The sequence below is a fragment of the Dermacentor variabilis genome, chromosome 7 (assembly GCF_050947875.1).
Source record: "Dermacentor variabilis isolate Ectoservices chromosome 7, ASM5094787v1, whole genome shotgun sequence".
Classification (NCBI taxonomy): Eukaryota; Metazoa; Arthropoda; class Arachnida; order Ixodida; family Ixodidae; genus Dermacentor; species Dermacentor variabilis.
In genome coordinates, this window is record NC_134574.1 from 82915655 (window position 1) to 82935991 (window position 20337).

General features: G+C 47.0%; 1 protein-coding gene across 5 annotated transcripts in view; it reads right to left on the reverse strand.

The window, feature by feature from the left end:
* LOC142587575 (uncharacterized) overlaps window positions 1-20337 on the reverse strand; it is a 148990-nt gene that overhangs the window by 113031 nt on the left and 15622 nt on the right. For 3 of the 5 annotated variants that reach the window (XM_075698689.1, XM_075698688.1, XM_075698687.1), the window contains exons 2-3: window positions 7858-7997; window positions 7734-7795 (exon numbers count right to left, since the gene is read on the reverse strand). The exons of 1 other annotated variant lie outside the window; for it this stretch is intronic. In XM_075698689.1, coding sequence (XP_075554804.1) covers window positions 7734-7795; window positions 7858-7997 — 202 coding nt within the window. The remainder of the gene's footprint in view (window positions 1-7733; window positions 7796-7857; window positions 7998-20337) is intronic. One more of the 5 variants, XM_075698690.1, reaches the window with a different exon arrangement.

Consider the following 20337-nt stretch of genomic DNA (forward strand, 5'->3'; position numbering starts at 1 on the left):
TTTTTCTTGATTTCAACTAAGATGTCATTAACTCGCGTTTGTTCCCTCACCGAATCTGCTCTTTTCTTATCCCTTAACGTTACACCTATCATCCTTCTTTCCATAGCTCGTTGTGTCGTCCTCAATTTGAGTAGAACCCTTTTCGTAAGCCTCCAGGTTTCTGCCCCGTAGGTGAGTACTGGTAAAACACAGCTATTATATACTTTTCTCTTGAGGGATACCGGCAACCTGCTGTTCATGATTTGGGAATGCCCGCCAAACGCACTCCAGCCCATTCTTATTCTTCTGATTATTTCCGTCTCATGATCCGGATCCGCCGTCACTACCTGCCCTAAGTAGATGTATTCCCTTACGACTTCCAGTGCCTCGCTGCCTATTGTAAATTGCTGTTCTCTCCCGAGACTGTTAAGCATTACTTTAGTTTGCTGCATATCAATCTTTAGACCCACTCTTCTGCTTTGCCTCTCCAGGTCAGTGAGCATGCATTGCAATTGGTCCCCTGAGTTACTAAGCAAGGCAATATCATCAGCGAATCGCAAGTTACTAAGGTATTCTCCATTAACTTTTATCCCCAATTCTTCCCAATGCAGGTCTCTGAATACCTCCTGTAAACACGCTTTGAATAGCATTGGAGATATCGTATCTCCCTGCCTGACGCCTTTCTTTATTGGGATTTTGTTGCTTGCTTTATGGAGGACTACGGTGGCTGTGGAGCCGCTATAGATATCTTCCAGTATTTTTACATATGGCTCATCTACACCCTGATTCCGTAATGCCTCCATGACTGCTGAGGTTTCGACTGAATCAAACGCTTTCTCGTAATCAATGAAAGCTATATACAATGGTTGCTTATATTCTGCACATTTCTCAATCACTTGATTGATAGTGTGAATATGGTCTATTGTTGAGTAGCCTTTACGGAATCCTGCCTGGTCTTTTGGTTGACAGAAGTCTAAGGTGTTCCTGATTCTATTTGCAATTACCTTAGTAAATACTTTGTAGGCAACGGACAGTAAGCTGATCGGGCTATAATTTTTCAAGTCTTTGGCGTCCCCTTTCTTATGGATTAGGATTATGTTAGAGTTCTTCCAAGATTCCGGTACGCTCGAGGTCATGAGGCATTGCGTATATAGGGTGGCCAGCTTCTCTAGAACAATCTGTCCACCATCCTTCAACAAATCTGCTGTTACCTGATCCTCCCCAGCTGCCTTCCCCCTTTGCATATCTCCTAAGGCTTTCTTTACTTCTTCCGCTGTTACCTTCGGGATTTCGAATTCCTCTAGACTATTTTGTCTTCCATTATCGTCGTGCGTGCCACTGGTACTGTATAAATCTCCATAGAACTCCTCAGCCACTTGAACTATCTCATCCATATTAGTAATGATATTGCCGGCTTTGTCTCTTAACGCATACATCTGATTCTTGCCAATTCCTAGTTTCTTCTTCACTGTTTTTAGGCTTCCTCCGCTCCTGAGAGCATGTTCAATTCTATCCATATTATACTTCCTTATGTCAGCTGTCTTACGCTTGTTGATTAACTTCGAAAGTTCTGCCAGTTCTATTCTAGCTGTAGGGTTAGATGCTTTCATACATTGGCGTTTCTTGATCAGATCTTTCGTCTCCTGCGATAGTTTGCTGGTATCCTGCCTAACGGAGTTACCACCGACTTCCATTGCACACTCCTTAATGATGCCCACAAGATTGTCGTTCATTGCTTCAACACTAAGGTCCTCTTCCTGAGTCAAAGCTGAATACCTGTTCTGTAACTTGATCTGGAATTCCTCTATTTTCCCTCGTACCGCTAACTCATTGATTGGCTCCTTATGTACCAGTTTCTCCCGTTCCCTCCTCAGGTCTAGGCTAATTCGAGTTCTTACCATCCTGTGGTCACTGCTGCGCACCTTGCCGAGCACGTCCACATCTTGTATGATGCCAGGGTTAGCGCAGAGTATGAAGTCTATTTCATTTCTAGTCTCGCCGTTCGGGCTCCTCCACGTCCACTTTCGGCTATCCCGCTTGCGGAAGAAGGTATTCATTATCCTCATATTATTCTGTTCCGCAAACTCTACTAATAACTCTCCCCTGCTATTCCTAGTGCCTATGCCATATTCCCCCACTGCCTTGTCTCCAGCCTGCTTCTTGCCTACCTTGGCATTAAAGTCGCCCATTAGTATAGTGTATTTAGTTTTCACTCTCCCCACCGCCGATTGCACGTCTTCATAGAAGCTTTCGACTTCCTGGTCATCGTGACTGGATGTAGGGGCATAGACCTGTACAATCTTCATTTTGTACCTCTTGTTAAGTTTCACAACAAGACCTGCCACCCTCTCGTTAATGCTATAGAATTCCTGTATGTTACCAGCTATATTCTTATTAATCAGGAATCCGACTCCTAGTTCTCTTCTATCCGCTAAGCCCCGGTAGCACAGGACGTGCCCGCTATTTAGCACTGTGTATGCTTCTTTCGGCCTCCTAACTTCACTGAGCCCTATTATATCCCATTTACTGCCCTCTAATTCCTCCAATAGCACTGCTAGACTCGCCTCACTAGATAACGTTCTAGCGTTAAACGTTGCCAGGTTCATATTCCAATGGCGGCCTGTCCGGAGCCAGCGATTCTTAGCACCCTCTGCTGCGTCGCAGGTCTGACCGCCGCCGTGGTCAGTTGCTTCGCAGCTGCTGGGGACTGAGGGCCCACCATCCTTCAACAAATCTGCTGTTACCTGGTCCTCCCTAGCAGCCTTCCCCTTTGCATTGCGCCCAAGGCTTTCTTTACTTCTTCCCGCGTTACTTGTGGGATTTCAAATTCCTCTAGACTATTGTCTCTTCCATTATAGTCGTGGGTGCCACTGGTGCTGGATAAATCTCTATAGAACCCCTCAGCCACTTGAACTATCTCATCCATATTAGTAATGATATTGCCGGCTTTGTCTCTTAGCGCATACAGCTGATTCTTGCCTATTCCTAGTTTTCTCTTCACTGCTTTTAGGCTTCCTCCGTTCCTGAGAACTTGTTCAATTCTGACCATATTATGCTTCCTTATGTCAGCTGTCTTACGCTTGTTGATTAACATGGAAAGTTCTCCCACTTCTATTCTAGCTGTAGGGTTACAGGCTTTCATACATTGGCGTTTCTTGATCTGCTCTTTCGTCTCCTACGATAGCTTACTGGTATCCTGTCTGAAGGAGTTACCACCGACTTCTGTTGCACACTCCTTAAAGATGCCCATAACATTGTCGTTCATTGCTTGCTTGTACGTTGGAACACCTTGTGAAAAACTTGGGTTATCGCTAGTAACTCGCGCACTCTTGTGTACCGTCACGAAACATTCAGCTCCCACTATTCGTGCTCTACCGGTGTAGTGCGTGATTTAATGTGCACATATGGTGCGTATATTGAGCACTCATTGAGTCATTGGCGATAGAGTAGGCGTAAGTTTTCGTGCCAGTTGGGGTAGATGTGTGTTGATACTGTGCGCGAAACTTACTGTGACAGAACCCGGCGGTATTTCCTTTGTCATTGTTTAACGAGGGGTGCTCACTCTTTCCGACGTTCCGAGGCTGGAGCACTTTCTTTGAAGGTTAGTGATATAGCGCGGGCGGATGACAAAATTTCTGTATCTTCAAAGAAAGCCGCATATCTCGTAGTACCAATAACACGTACGGAGACTTGCAGCAGTGGTCTGTGAACTTGGCCAATAAATTCACTCCATTCCTTATTATGGCCGCCACTATTGTTGCACCATGCTCTGCAAAAACATTTCGTTGACATGCTTGGCTAACGTTAGCTGAAAAACAAGCTAAATTTAATTAAATAAGGCGCATTACACGGCAAAACTACTTTCAGATTATGAGCCACGCCGTAGTGGGGGACTCCGGAAGTTTGGACCGCCTGGGGTTTTTTAATGTCTACATAAATCTAAGTACACGGGCGTTTTCGAATTTCGTCAACATCGAAATGCGGGCGCCGTTGCCATCATTCTATCCCACGACCTCGTACTTAGCAGTGCAACACAAAGAGAAGCTAAAAAAATTAAAATACATCCGGATGAAGGCTTACGCATGCCATTCAACGTCTGTCCACCACACTGTCGACCAACGCCACCGCTACTATGTTGTTCAGAAGAGTTGCAAGCTGGGCTTGTTGGTGTGACGTAATGAAGGTACTGTTGGCATGACATAGTAGCACCATGTATATGTTCTATGATGTGGCTTTTCGGGCATCTTTTGGTTTCTTGGTAGAGCAAGCCCAATCGTATGTAGCTGTGTCTTCTGTGTCGCTCTTCTATCCAGTTTTGGGTGGTCTATGCCTAAGGTCAATCTGCCTCTTAGCTTAAAGCGGATAATGCCAGCCAGTAAGCCGTTTAGAGCCCGTTTCAGTCTTTGCATGCCTATTTACTTGTCTGTCACGTAAGAAATACAGAATGGGCTTCTTTCACCGCAAACCTCCTCAGAGTACCCCATGCCGTTGAATGGGGCAGAAGACGCGCAAGAATCTATGGCGCTAAGAGTGCCAGCGCGTGCGAGTGATTCTAAATGCACTTGTCATTGTTTAGGATAGCCATTGAGTAAATATGGACGTGACGCCCCTCTCTCTTTGCACAGAAAACAGCACCGTGCGAATGTTCACTGGTCGAGGCAATTTGAGGATGAAATACCCAATGGAAATGTTGCCTCAAGGCGAAGCAGAACGTACGTTTAGATCAATAAGACATTATTGTGGGGAGAAGACTTACAGAGCACGACCACATATAGCAGTACACGCAGCCTATCGAATTTGTCAAAGTACTCCTGGTTCAACTATTATTAGTGAAGTTTCTGCACATGTTCTGCTTGAGTGCTCTGGTCCAACCAAAGCATATTGAAAATCGTTAATTGCAAAGGCCCACCGCATACCAACTTTCGTGCCTAGAGAGCAAATGCAGCAATATCAGGTTGCCTTAGCGACAGGAGGTGTAAGCGGCAACCTTTTAATTCTGAAGCGCGCAGCGTAGTTTATGGCGTTAGCTGAAGTTGATGCTGCAAATGGCCGTTGCTTGGCCAACCGTGCCGATGGTGCTACTGTTGATCTTGGCAGCTGGCCCTCAATTTCCTGTTCGTTGCAAGGGTACATTTTTCAAACACTACTCGCAACTGTTCCGTATGACGAGCTTTATTTAAATTTTACATAGAAACAACAGCTTGCGGAGCGACAGTGACGCAGAATCCAACTCTGCTGTTGCATCCCAAAAGGGCAATGCACATTCTTTGACTACTTCCCACCAGGAAGCCCCTTACCCAGCGCCGGCAGGCACGGCGACGCGGCTCGACGCCAATTTTGACGAGCGAACAAGAATGCTTCCTTCGAGGCGACAGCAGCCGCTCCACTCTGTGGAAGAGGTAACGGCCGTCAAGGCCAGTCTGAGAGCTCACCGACACGGGAAGCGGTGAGCCAGTGCCGAGGAGTTCCGTGGAAAACAGCGTGCATCATTTCCAGATTTTCTCTTCATTACTTCCTAGACGGGTTCGAAGGTACGACATTGGAGGCGGAATATAGCGAGGTGGCGCTACTGTGGGTGTGAGTTTGCAAACAGCTCGACCATCATGATTGGTCGTGACACAGTGATGAGATGCCCTGTTAAAGTTACTTAGTGAAACCGACGCTAAGATATGCAGCGATCAGTCATATAATGTCATCCGACATGGAGTGTGCTCCTATATCTGGAGCCAGTTGTGCAAATACGTAAAATAAGCGAATCCATGTCTCCTTCCACCATGCGACATTATCCCCTCACCAGCAAGCTACTCTCGGTGAAAGATACGGACGATGGCGTGGGCCCTCTAAGCCAGCTGTGTGCGAGGCCCCCGCGTAGCGTAGATTTCAGGAAGCCACCTTGAAGCACCGCCAGATGTCGCTCACGTCCGCGCATCCGCGGCAGTGGCGGCACCAGACGCGCAAAGGAAAGAAAGAAAAAGACGAAGTTTCACCTGAAAGCCGAAGCATCGATTGTGATATGAAATTAGCAGACACATGTGCAGCCCGGAGACCGGTGGTTTGAATCCGCAGCCTGAGAAAAGTTTTCGCACGGCTTCGGCATTTTGCTACAACGACACCTGCGCCGAGGTTAGTGAGGCAATACAAGTTTTGCTTGAAAAATGCAGTGGCATTGCGCTCTGTGCAGGTTGATTCCCAACGAATGTGTGCATGTGGGCCCTTTAATGGCGAACTGTCCTATGCCGTGCGGGAAACGCACTACGCACGTAAATGGACGCTTATACGGATTGCATCTGCGAAAGTTTTTTTTTTCAGCAAATTCAGTTTTATGAGTCCGATTGGCGCACTGGTAGTGTTCCCTAGGGCAAGTTTACATGTGGGACCGCTACGTGACTTTTTCGTGCCATCTTTCATCATAATAAAGGACCCAGCAGTGATGCCGCTACATTTTGCGACATGAAAGTCACTGCTGCAATCAACATAATTCATGGCGACATCATCATAACTAACCACGGGGTGACAATACAAACAAACTTCTGCAGTCAAATATACATTTGACGACTGTCAAAGCAGCAGCAGCAGCAACACTGGCGGTGAAAAAATCAATACAACACAATATTGCAAACAATTTTGACTAACATGTAAACAATGAAGTCGCACATTTCGACGCGATTCCGTGAACTATGCAAGCCACCACTGCTGCTTGCCGAAGAATGCTCACTCATTCTTCAACACAACGGGTCACAACGGCACGAACGTACCAAACATGCTGTGGAGCACGCGCCTTGTCAAGTAATAAGATCCAGGGCGCATGTACGTCTGCTACTTTACATGACCTCACAGACTTTGCACTGCAGATGCAGTGCACGAATAGTAGAAGTGCGGCAGATTTTCTTTTTTTCATTGTGGTCTTGTCCAATCTTATGTTTTATGACTTCGTACTATGCTGAAAGCTCCAGCTTCCTGATCTGCCTCCATTCTCCAGTCTACTTGTAGTAGTAGGTAGCGCTACCAAGACGCCGTGCGACTATGTACCACCATCGGGATTGACCATGGTGGTAGAGCGAACTCAGTTTTATGTTAAACAGGCTGTAACATTGCTTTGCCAAAGAAAAAAGAAGATTTCAAAATGCTGTAATCGCCATCCTATAGTTGTTGTCATCGTCCTACCTCTGCTGCCGTGCTATCGTGTCAAACCAATTTTCTTGCTTCGAAATAATACACTGCTTTAGAGAAACGCCCCAAGAGGAGGCCCATGAAGTAACGTCACTCATACATGAGCCTTATCACAAGATGGGCCTTTAGCGCTCTTCGGCTCTTCACTTTTGCTTTTCTGGACGAACTTGTTCTGAGCTGATTATTCTGTAAAGTTGGCAGCATATTTCTTTTATCTCTGGGAACAGTTAAGAACCCCTTGTATGGTTCAAGTATTCCATAGGGATCAATTGCGTGACTATGTTGTTTCGAGGGCAATTTTTTCTATTTCAGATTTGCTTTTCCTATTACTAAATTAAAATATATGTAAGTGTCCATGCGTGCGGGAAAACTTACCATGAGGAAATAATTTAATTATTTCAGCTTCCCCAGTTTGAAGAATTGCGCACGCATATTGTGTGACACCGAGTGCATCGTGGCCTTAAAATAGTCGGCCCCATTTTCCATCTAGAATATATGCAATTAAAGTGACCTAATGTGCAAATACAGTGCAAATATAACAGATTCGCTGTGCTCTTGATAAAAAGGAATATTTTTTTCATTACCGTAAACGCGGACATACATGACATCCTTTTTATCGAAAACTCCAACCAATTTTTGGTGTTTCCTGTAAAAGATGTACATACATGTCAGATATGTGATTTAAACTGTTGTGCAATTTCACAGTACCTTTTTTGGTGCTTGTCAAGAAAGTAGTAAGTGAATATAATTTCTTTTTCTTTCATAGATTGTATTAAGTCCACTTGACATAAACATTGTCTGCTATCTGTGGTAAGGTACGTCCATATGGGTAATTTCGTCCCTACAAACTGAAAAAAAGTGTATGAAAGGATTCTTCAAAGCTCAGTATTATTTCATTGCAAATTTCTCAACGCACAATAATAAGCTAGCACAATATCAAAAGTAGGAATTTTTCCTGTCCTTTCCAGAATAGTAATTGCAAGCAATATTCGCAACGGTAACATTTATTCGGTTCCTCTCTACAAAATAGTAGTGATGTCAGCTATTGTGACTTGTTTTTCGCGGAGTCACCTAGGGCTTGAATGATTTACAGGCCACTAAGACGCGAGACTATACAATGTATTTCTTAATATTAAGATCCACCGTAAACTCAGTGGTTAAATTAAATACGAGGCTACGTCATTTGGACCACAAAAGTAGCAGCATATGCAAAAGTTGAAAACAATACCTGCTCTACCAGCAAACAAAATACAAACACAAATCCAAATACGCCGAATGATATGATCATATTTAACACTTAAGAAGAATTAGAAGTCTCATCTATACTCTTTTTTATTGACGTACGCATCAACACCATACACCGTGCTGCTCAGAAAATGACCTGTTTAAAACGGTGGCATACCTGCCGAATTTCGAAGCTTGTGCAAAAAGAATTCTACGTTATCGATAAATTGATTTTGGTAAACCGGATGTATGCTATTGCTTAGTCCTTAGCCCATAACAATTTGATGGTGGTAATACAGGATGTGCGAAGTAGCTCATCTGAGAAGGAGATTTCATATATATGGTACATTAGAGAAAAATGTGTTTGCGCCTTTTAAGGCATAGAAATACATACCGAAAACCCATAGATCAGATTTTCTTGCACTTGCAACAAAGTGCCTGAAAATCGTTTCCTGTGTATGCTTCTGTGATTGTGGCCGTATGCCACACTGCAGTCATGAGTGCGCTGCCTTGTCTCCAGTTGCACTTTTAGTAAATAGCCAGATAACAAGTTCTAACCATCACCGCCAGTGGACATAGAAGTGGTCCTTTTGGGCGCTATAAAATTGGGATGTCGGAGTGCCAACCACTGAGCCGTCACTACCTACTTGTTGAAATTTAGGCAAGCTTTTGAGTAGCCACAGAAACCGCATGTGGTAGCGTTGGCGCACGCATTTGAGTGGCCGCAGCCGACAATGCTCTGGCGCGCAAAGATGGCGCTGCGTGTATATTTAAAAAATTGAGGAGCCACTCAAACCGGTGAATGTGGTTGACCAGCGAAGCTGCTCAGGTGGTATAATAAATGTTGATACAGACTTTTGTTGATATGTAACTATGCATATATTTATGTATGTGTCACTTATGCGAAACATTACGACATATGACGCGCGCACTACTCCATGCATAAAGTCATATATACACAGCTACAGACGAAGGGCTGTTACGGTGGCACTCTAATGACGCAGGTGTTGTCGGCGCAGCTGCGACGGAGCGCCGTTTACGCACAAGTGAACGGTAAACCAAGCCTTGAGGCAAGCGATGATATGCGTTGGCCGGCTCGCAGTCCAAAAGAGTGCACGAAATAAGACACGTTTTTTTGCCATTTGTGATTGAGCATCAGCCGAATAAAGCTTGGATTGACTAGAGCTTTATTATAGTACAAAAACATGGCGCTGCCCGTTTTCCTCCCGTAGCAGTCCATGCATTGACAGCATATCCGAATTGCCCAATATTGTCGTATCGGCGCCGCCGCTATCAGTGCATGATCGACGACAGACAGAAGACGACTGTAGTCCAAAACGCCAGCAAGGGGAAAGAGCCCCGTCTTTATTTCCACAGCCGTTTAAGTAGAACCAGCGTGACGTCAGTGACACGTGGTTCCATACATGCGTCAGGCGCAATGACTCGGCGCGCCCTGCGGGAGCGTGCTTTCAGCCGCAGTGAAATACATTCCAGCACAAATATTTACAACTTCACTGTGAACTACGTCATTACGAAAAGTAAATGAAACTCCACATAATGCTAGACTCGTTTTACCGGATAATTGTCATATTACTTGTTTTGGTATAATTTCCATAAAAAAAGCAGTAACAGCCGTTTTCTGCAGCCATACTGCCTCCGTAGATGCCCATGACAGCATGACTTAGATGTCCGTAGATGACAGCAGATAGCAATTCTGTAATGCTTGCCACTTCCCTGTGAACTAACCAATTGTGACCAGTAAACAAAACTCGGCGTAATGATAGAGTCATCTTAGGGGCCAGTTTAAATATGATTTTTTCCAAGATACTACATTATATTGAGAGCTACAGACAATTGGCGGAAAAGTTGGCCTTGCTGCAAGGCGTTTTCTATTCGCCGCCACGATTTTCGCGAGGGTAGCCATACACCACTTCGCTGTAGAAGTACTTCAAGAGGTAAGGGCGTCTGCCGCGGCAGCCTGCTACTGCAGCAAGAAATGATCGCAGGATAAGAACAACTGCTGAAATTTGCTGATCCTATCAGGAAAGATAGCGCTAAAGATTTCACAATGTCTAATTGATAATGATTAGAAGTAATATTCGTTGTCATGTACAATACCAGCAAAAGAGTCGCGCCATTTTAGAGGTGGAGGATATACCTACGGGTCTCAGAGCTTCAAACTTTTTTGAAGACCGGGACAGCTTCTAGCCCGGTTCCTACATTATGATTTCCTTCATTGCTGAAATACACGTAGACATACACATAGGAACAAGAACGGCTGGTAATGGTATGACGACAATGGTAGCGTGATATCGAAATTTCTTTCAGCGTGACTCCTGCAGTCAGAAAGTGCTGAATCGTTTCGCCACATATCCTAGGTTCGTTTGGATTTTGCTCGACAACTACGAATTGTGCAAAAGAATAGCCAGGAGGAAGGCCGCCGGACGAGAAAAATTAGCTGCGGTTCAGCTCACTCAACCCTGGATATGCAGAGCAAAGCTTTGCTTAACCTGGTTTACAACCGAATGAGTTATGAGTTGTCAGCAACCACCCAGCATCCTGCTTCTAGCCACTTTAGGCTGGTTTGAACAATGACGCCTTAATTCTACGCATAAAAAGTAGGAAGATACATATAAAGAAAGGGGTCGGACAAGGTGACACAATCTTTATTTTGTTATTCACAGTGTGCTTGGAAGAAGAATTCAAGCTATGAGACTGGGAAGGTTTAGGAGTAAGGATCGACGGCGAGTACCTCAGCAACCTTCGGTTTGCCGATCATCATCATCATCATCATCAGCAGCAGCAGCAGCAGCAGCAGCCTGGTTACGCCCACTGCAGGGCAAAGGCCTCTCCCATACTTCTCCAACAAACTAATTGTGGCCATGTCGTCCCTGCAAACTTCTTAATCTCATCCACCCACCTAACTTTCTGCCGCCCCCTGCTACGCTTTCCTTCCCTTCGAATTCAGTCCGTAACCTTTAATGACCATTAGTGATCTTCCCCCATGATTACATGTCCTGCGCAGGCCCATTTCTTTTTCTTGATTTCAACTAAGATGTCATTAACTCGCGTTTGTTCCCTCACCCAATCGGCTGTTTTCTTATCCCTTAACGTTACACCTATCATTATTCTTTCCATAGCTCGTTGCGTCGTCCTCAATTTAAGTAGAACCCTTTTCGTAAGCCTCCAAGTTTCTGCGCGTAGGCCAGTACTGGTAAGACACAGCTATTATACACTTTTCTCTTGAGGGATAATGGCAACCTGCTGTTCATGATCTGAGAATACCTGCCACACGCACCCCAGCCCATTCTTCTGATTATTTCCGTCTCACGATTCGGATCCGCCGTCACTACCTCCCCTAAGTAGATGTATTGCTTTACCCCTTCCAGTGCCTCGCTACCTATTGTAAATTGCTGTTCACTTCCGAGACTGTTAAACATTACTTTACTTTTCTGCAGATTAATTTTTAGACCCACTCTTCTGCTTTGTCTCTCCAGGTCGGTGAGCATGCATTGCAATTGCTCACCTGAGTTACTAAGCAAGGCAATATAATCAGCGAATCGCAAGTTGCTATGGTATTCTCCATTAACTTTTATCCCCAATTTATCCCAATCCAGGTCTCTGAATACCTCCTGTAAACATGCTGTATATAGCATTGGTGAGATCGTATCTCCCTGCCTGACGCCTTTCTTTATTGGGATCTTGTTGCTTTCTTTATGGAAGACGACGGTGGCTGTGGAGCCGCTATAGATATCTTTCAGTATTTTTACATACGGCTCGTCTGCCCCCTGATTCTGTAATGCATCCATGACTGCTGAAGATTCGACAGAATCAAACGCATTGCCGTAATCAATGAGAGCTATATATAAGGGTTGGTTATATTTCTTTATATTATATTACATTTCTTCTATTATAATACATTTCTACTATTATTATTTCTATTATTATTATTATATTACATTTCTATTATATTGCATTCTTTTATTATAATACCTTTCTTTATCACCTGATTAATAGTGTGAATATGGTCTATTGTTGAGTAGCCCTTACGGAATCCTGCCTGGTCCTTTGGTTGACGGAAGTCTAAGGTGTTTATGAATATATTTGCGAGAACCTTAGTGAATAGTTTGTATTCCTAGTCTCGCCGTTCGGGCTCCTCCACGTCCACTTTCGGCTATCTTTCATTATCCGCATATTATTCTGTTCGCAAACTGTACTAATAACTATCCCCTGCTATTCCACGTGCCTACGCCATATTACCCCACTGCTTTTTCTCCAGCCTGCTTCGTCCCTACCTTGGCATTGACGTCGCCCGTCAGTTTAGTGTATTTTGTTTTGACTTTATCCATTCCACGTCTTCATAGAAGTTTTAATAATAATAATAATATTTGGGGTTTTACGTGCCAAAACCAGTTTCTGATTATGAGGCACGCCGTAGTGGAGGACTCCGGAAATTTTGACCACCTGGGGTTCTTTAACGTGCACCTAAATCTAAGCACACGGGTGTTTTCGCATTTCGCCCCCATCGAAATGCGGCCGCCGTGGCCGGGATTCGATCCCGCGACCTCGTGCTCAGCAGCCCAACACCATAGCCACTGAGCAACCACGGCGGGTATAGAAGTTTTCGACTTCCTGGTCGTCATGACTGGATGTAGGGGCGTGGACCTGTACAACCTTCATTTTGTACCTCTTATTAAGTTTCACTACAAGACCTGCTACCCTCTCGTTAATGCTATAGAATTCCTGTATTTTACCATCTATATTCTTATTAATCAGGAATCCGACTCCTAGTTCTCGTCTCTTTGCTAGGCCCGGTAGCACAGGACATGCCCGCTTTTTAGCACTGTGTATGATTCTTTTGGCCTCCTAACTTCACTGAGCCTTATTGTATCCCATTTACTGCCCTCTAATTCCTCCAATAGCACTGCTAGACTCGCCTCACTAGATAAAGTTCTAGCGTTAAACGTTGCCATGTTCATATTCCAATGGCGGCCTGTCCGGAGCCCGGGATTGTTAGTACCCTCTGCGGCGTCGCAGGTCTGACCGCCGCCGTAGTCAGTTGCTTCGCAGCTGCTGGGGACGGAGGGCCGGGGTTTGGTTGTTGTCTTCATATAGGAGGTTGTGGCCAAGTACTGCACCAGGGTGGCCAATCCTGCTCTGGTGCGGGAGTGCGTTACCGGTTCTACAGGATCAGGCAACACTCCAGGCATGTTTAAGTAATTTTATCAACACGCGGATTTTTTTGTACGGTGGAAAATTGCGCGGTACCGGGATTCGAACCACGGACCTCTTGCACGCGAGGCGCATGTTCTACCTCTACGCCACTGCTGCATTTGCCGAGGAAATGGTTCTATTCAGCAACACTGCGTACGAGTACAACAAATGATTGAGAACCTTAACAGGGAGAGTGTAAGAGTGGAGTTGAAGATTATTAGAAGACAAAGATAATGATAAATAACCGGGGAAGGGAAGAAGAGTTCAGTATCGAAAATCAGCCTCTATAGTCTGTGAAGGAGTACGTTTACCTATGTCAACTAATGACAGGGAACGCTGACCATGAGAAGGAAATTCACAGAATAATAAACATGCATTCGATCGCATACGGCAGACACCTTGGGCTCCTGACTGGAAGCTTACCGTTATAATTGAAAACTGAGGTATATAATCAGTGCATTTTATCGGTGCTGACATATGGGGCATAGTCTCTTGGAAAGTGACGAAGAAGCTTGAGTACAAGTTAAGGACCGCGCAGAGAGCGATAGAACGAAGCATGCTAGGCATAACATTATAAGACGGAAACAGAGCAGTTTGGATCAGAGAGCAAACGAGTATACACAATATTGTAATAGACATTAGGAGAGCAAAGGGCGTGGGCAAGTTATGTAATGCGCAGATAAGATAACCATTGGACCATTAGGGTCACAGAATGGGTACCAAGAGAAGAGGAAGCGCAGTTGAGGATGGCAGAAAACTAGGTGGTGTGACGAAATTAGTAAATTTGCGGGTACTAGTTGGAATCGGTTGGCGTATGGCAGGGGTGACTGGAGGTCGCAGGCAGACAGCTTCGCCCTGCAGTGGACATAAAATAGGCTGATGATGAACATGATAAGCCTCGTTGAGCATCGATTTCATTTCGTTAACCTTTTATATAGCTGTAATTATTATACTTAGGTATACAATCATAGTTAAGCGAGGTATGACGGCTGTGCGTGGGTCGTTGGCTAGATATAGCTGTGTTTAGGCTCGGGTAGACAATATCGTTCCATGGTGCGACGCCTGTTGTGCCACAGGGAAACGCAAGTTCTGGACATGCAAAGAGACGCCGCGAAGATGTCGCGAACACGCGCAGCGTCGAAGTACAAACGGACAGGGCCCGAACGCGGTCGCTATATTGATCTCGATGGTGCGGTAACTGCTGCATTGCGGACCCTCTCCAGTGAAGCAGCTCGCCAGGCGATGCCCGCGGGGTGTGCCCGCACCACTTGGCAACGACGGCTCCAAGCATCTCGCTCCCGGGTAATGCCCACAGAAGGCGGTCCGACCTCTCTCTCATCCGTGGCCATGCTCACACTGACTAGGCGAGCGCAGCGCTCCTCTTAGCCAGGCGCGCGGTAGATCACGTGGTCAGGTGGCAGCTAGCGCCCGCGGCGGCGGCGGAGCTCGGCGCGGCGAGTCAAGTGATGCGTTACCAAGGCTACGCTGCAGCTGCAGGCCAATAAAGGTCAGATCTGCTGGGACGGCGAAACCGGCTCGACGAGGTTAGTAAAGCTTTAAAAAAAGAAACAAAGGTGCCGCCTGCCAGGTGAGGGGGGCAGCAATGGAAACGAATGTATCCGCCTTAGTTGCATTCGCGGTCGCTTGGCTGGCAAGAACAGCGCTAAATGTCTGGGACGAGGCGCGAAGGTTTGCATGGGCGACGGCGTTCGAAGCGCGTACCTCACGCATTTCCCATGCCGATCCCAGACAACAGTCTTAGACTGGTGCCGCCGTGGTGGATGAGAGCAATTTCGATGGACGCAGTCTTCAATGCACCACAACTAAAGCATGATGACAACATTGCTTTAAATGTGACCCACATATTAGGCAAAAGTTGTTCAGGAAGAGCGCAGGCCGCACCAACAGCACCACTAACAGTAAAATTAAAATAACAGGCAGAAAAAAGCTTGTCGTTATATTTCGGCAAGAAACGTAGCCGAGTGGGGAGAAAAGAGTGAACAGAATATCACCGCAGCATGCATTGATCAAGGAAAGTTACAGTATGCTACAGAGAAGTCGAGGAGATGTGGATTACATAAAATTAAAGACATAGGGTGCACCTAAGGGATGAATTTCGCCATGGGGTGGGTAGCAATATTGTTTCAATGCCAATCGCAATAGCCCGACATTCATTAGTGACGTTGGTTCTGCCGGAACTTCTTTGCAACAGACCAGGTTACTGATAAATCGTGTAAACGAGAGTGATCAAGACAATTATTCTTGATCAGGCAGTACAGATTCAAAGTCAGGGCTCTGCTACATGGATTTTGTTTAGCACCCGCAGCGGTTCAGCGCGTGATAAACAAGACGATGACAATCGTCTTGTTGCAAGCTTACTTCTTGTACTTGGATCATGTGATAGTCTTTGCGTCAAATATCTGCAATAGCCTCAAGGATGTCGAAAGAGAACTCCAGGCCATCGCGTCACCCGGACCAAAGCTGAAAGCCGGAAGGCCACTCCTCCCGTAAAAGAGCATCTCTTCTTTGGGCACGTGAACATAAAACCTGCTACCATTGTAAAGGTCCCGCAGTCTGTCAATATGAAAATTATTTTTTTCTTCCCTTGTAGCTAAGGCTTTGTAGGGCAGGTAGCTAATTTTCCTCAGCCATGCTTGTTCCTCTGCCTTGCGGACTTCCCCATAAATTTTAGGCAATAATCTTATTCCTGCGCTTAGAGTAATTGATTACTTCGCCTTCGCTCTGTGACCTGCTAGACTCCTCGTGAGCTAAGAAGGTAGAGGGACCCGCACCCCTTATTCACCTCTCCCGCCCCAGAAAAGCGTTGCTCCCTGGTTTGTCGGCAGACCAGGCGACTTGCACGAAGTTTTATTACCGACAATAACACTGAATTTAATAATGCGGTCATGTGCGGACTAGTCGCCTATGAATCAGTTAGGAACGCCTTCTTAAATTCGTCATTATTTTGGTTAATAAATGCTCGCGCAAGCCGCCCCAGAACAAAAATTGTTTTATACAACTTCAGGATGTGTACGTGCCAAAATCATGATATTATATTGAGGAGCACCAAAGTGGGGTACCCCGGAATATTTTACGAAATGGATAAAGGCCACCCCACATTCAGCGTTTTCCCGGCGTTTCGTCACTCGGCGTCGGTGGCGTGCTCAAGAGATGCCAGATGTTGCCGCCTCACTGGAAGCGCCTCGATGGGCGCAGACCAATCAGCGCGGGTCCGCGTGCCGCTAGTGTGGCTCGACGTTTTCGCTAGCGGAATTCGTGCCGCTTCGTCCTTCACAGTATTGCTACTGTGTTCTTTATCGTCACTTCCACGCGACAATATCCTGAACTGTAGTAACTCATGTATTCCTTTGTGTCCTGACTGATAATTACAGGCAACATTTGTGATAACATAAAAAAAGAAGACGAAAGAAAGTAGTGCGCTTAAACGAAGCGCACGTGAAAATAGACGTGGCGAAATGAACTGCGAAACGGAACGCCTGCTTTTAAACACGAGGACATTGGATGTGTCGGCGCTGCGTCTCGGGAACAACGACACGGTCTTGGTGCCGCAGTCTGGGTCGCTGTTCAGCAGCTGGTGTTATCGAAGTTCTGCTCGAGGTCTTGCGTTGGTGAGGCCCCTACCGTCTACACCCAGGTGCAGCGCCTGGCTTGTCATCTGGACGCCCGTCCACGTCACTCAAACACCAACTGCCAGGGCTTCGCGGGCCACGCCAGAGATCAAGCCGGGAAGGACATCGCAGACTACATCGGTGACTGTGGCATGGGTAATTTACAGGCCTATAGACGATTACGTTCAAGAACAGCCTGCTTTCTGCATGATATTCGTCGTAGAAGGATTTGTAGAGGGATGTGCGGAGTTTTTGATCAACTCTAAAGAACAGCTTTGATAATAGCTCAGCTTTAGATTCCTTTAGGTCCATAATTGTGATTGTAGTCTGTGCCGTTGCTGTTCGACGCAGTGTTTTGTGAGTGCTGTGGTGAACACCTTGCTTCCGACTGCTCATTCTGCTGAATGACGCGATGGAAGAAGTTTCGCGTGACACTGTGTCATCATAGGAGCATATGCCCCATTTCTCATTTTTCTCTCTTAAGAAATTGTGCTTATTGTACTTCGTAGCTACTTATTGACGTGATCATGTGTCTAATGTTATAGGGTAGCACAAGGATGAGCAGCTTATAATGTCCCACAATAAACCCGCTGTTCCCACCTTGCATATTTCAAAGCAACTAACACACAACGGTCTCATCCAGAAGGTGTGCATGGCTTTTTTTTTACCAGTTGCACATTGTCGCTCCGAAATGGCACAAGACGCCTTTTCAAGCCAATGAAGTAGCACTAAACGCCAGCGTTCCGATGGCGTAATTTGATACTCGACCCCATCAATCTTCTTGCGTTGCCTATAATAGCAGGTGGGCGCCTGTGCGGCTATATTCTTTTGCAGCGGCCGCCCGTGCCTGCTTTGTCCTCGCCGTGGGTGTCATTGCCCCGTGCTCAGAGCGAAGAGTCCGTCCGACAGGGGCGCCACCACTGCCGCTCAGCAAGCCTGCTTTTACTCCTGAAAAAATCGATCGACCCTCCTTTGTCAACCTCTCAAAACGCGTATTACTTGCATCCGAGCTCCCAACAAGTGGTGACCCAGGACATTTACGTTTTAACAGCGGAACACTTTAAGGTTTAGTTCCGCCGTGGAGCGTTTACCAGAAAACTCAGCCCAGCTATGCGCCGCCTCGCGTTGCCTAGCAACCGCCTGCGAGAGTACCGAGCCACGTGACCTCATCGCACATCGTGACCCATCGCGTAGGGCGGAGTCTTGACATAGCAAGTGAGTAAACGCTAGGAACAGCTGGCGCGGTGACACACCTCTCGCCTTTTCTACTCCGCGCCTATGTGCTGCTGCCATGGGAAGACCGATTAGATTGGATTGGAGCCAACTTTATTTGTGCCTGCAGTTGGGCGCTCGCGCGCCCCGATGAGGGCCTACGTCATCTACAAAGTTGCCGTTACTCGGCGCGGGTCTCCGCTCACCGTTGCCGGCTCGCTGGGTCCCTGCTTTTCGAGCGCCCCGAGCGCCTGCTGGACGGCCCAGAGCGGTTAGTCTTGGTCGTAGCTTTTCGCGGTTGCCTCGAGCCGCGGTGGGATGGTTCTTGATTTTGCTTCTTCTGGATTTTTAACTCAGTCCCACAAGATGTGCGTGTAAACGGCTGTCTCCCTCCGGCAGACTCTGCACTTATCGATCGGGTGTGTCTCTGGGTATATGCGATGCATGAGTCCCGGGCTTGGTAGCGATCGGGTCTGGTGCTGTCTCAGTAGTACCGCCTCCGCTCGACTCAGCTTTGGGTGCGGGGGTGGGAGAGTTCTGCGAGCCAGGCAGTAGGTCCCCGTGATTTCGTTGTAGTTCATCATGTGATCCTTGGTTCCGAACCATGTCGAACGGTCTGTCGTCGGGGCGCGGTTGGTTAGCGCTCGCGTCACTGCGTGGGCCGTCTCATTGTGGTTCTCATTGCGTTCCGACGCGTCGCCCGCTTGCGCCGGGAACCACTTGAGTCTCACTCTTCGGTCTTGTAGTTTGGCCGCTCGCAGTACGCGCTTGGCCTCCTTACAGATTAGCCATTTGGCGAAGTTTCAGCACTGCCTGTGTCGAGTCACTCAGCACCATGCCGCGGTCTGCGTCGGCGATGGCCAGGACAATGGCTACCTCCTCTCCTTGCTTCGCTCCGGTGCATCTCACGCTCGCTGCCGTCCTCGAGGCGCCGGTTGACGCCTCTCTCGCAACCGCTGCCAAGGCGTTCCATTGGTATTCGGCCGCGTCCATGTACCGCGCGTACTCGTCATGAGGGTGTTTGTCGGTGAGAGCCTTCGCCTTCGCCGCTCTTCTTCCTTTGTTAAACTCGGTATTCATGTACTTCGGTGTTAGGTCGATTCTGATCTGGCGTCGGACCTCTTCGGGGACGGGAACTTCATCTCCACCTCGTTCAAGCGTCCTATTCCCTGGTCGTCCAATATCTTACTTACGGTTTTGGTCATGGACAGCCGTTCCAGTGGAGAGGTCCGTTGCGCTTCGGCTATTTCTTCGAGCGTATTGTGTATCCCGAGTTGAAAAAAGCGGGTCGTGCTCGTGGACTCGAACAGGCCCAGCGCCGTCTTATACGCTCTTCTGATTATCACGCCGATCTCGTTACGTTAGTGTTGCAGCCATCTGTGGTAGGCTGCAACGTACGCGACATGGCTGATGACGAAGGATTGCACGAGCCTAATTAGGCTCTCCTCTTTCATGCCAGCCTTTCGGGAAGTTACTCTTTTGAGGAGTCGAATCGCGTTGGCAGCTTTTCCCGTGAGACGGGTGATGGTTTACCATTTCTTCCGTGCTTTTCGATGACCACGCCTAGGATCCTAATTTTGCCGACCTCGGAGATCACGTTGCCGGATTTGGTTACGACTCTGAATGTTTCGTATTCCCTTTGTCTGGTCTTGCCTCTGCTGTTTTAGGTAGGTGGGAGTGGGAGATGCTCCAATTTGCTCGTCGAACATCTCAGTCCGGTGCCTCCCAGCTGGTCTTCGATTGCGTCGACGGCGACTTGCAGCGCGCCCTCTATGTGAGCGTCGCTCCCACCGGTCACCCACAGCGTGATATCGTCCGCGTAGATGGTGTGCCTGACGTCTTCGATGTTCGCGAGCTTTTTGGACACTCCGATCATTACCAGGTTCAACAGCATCGGAGAAATGACCGA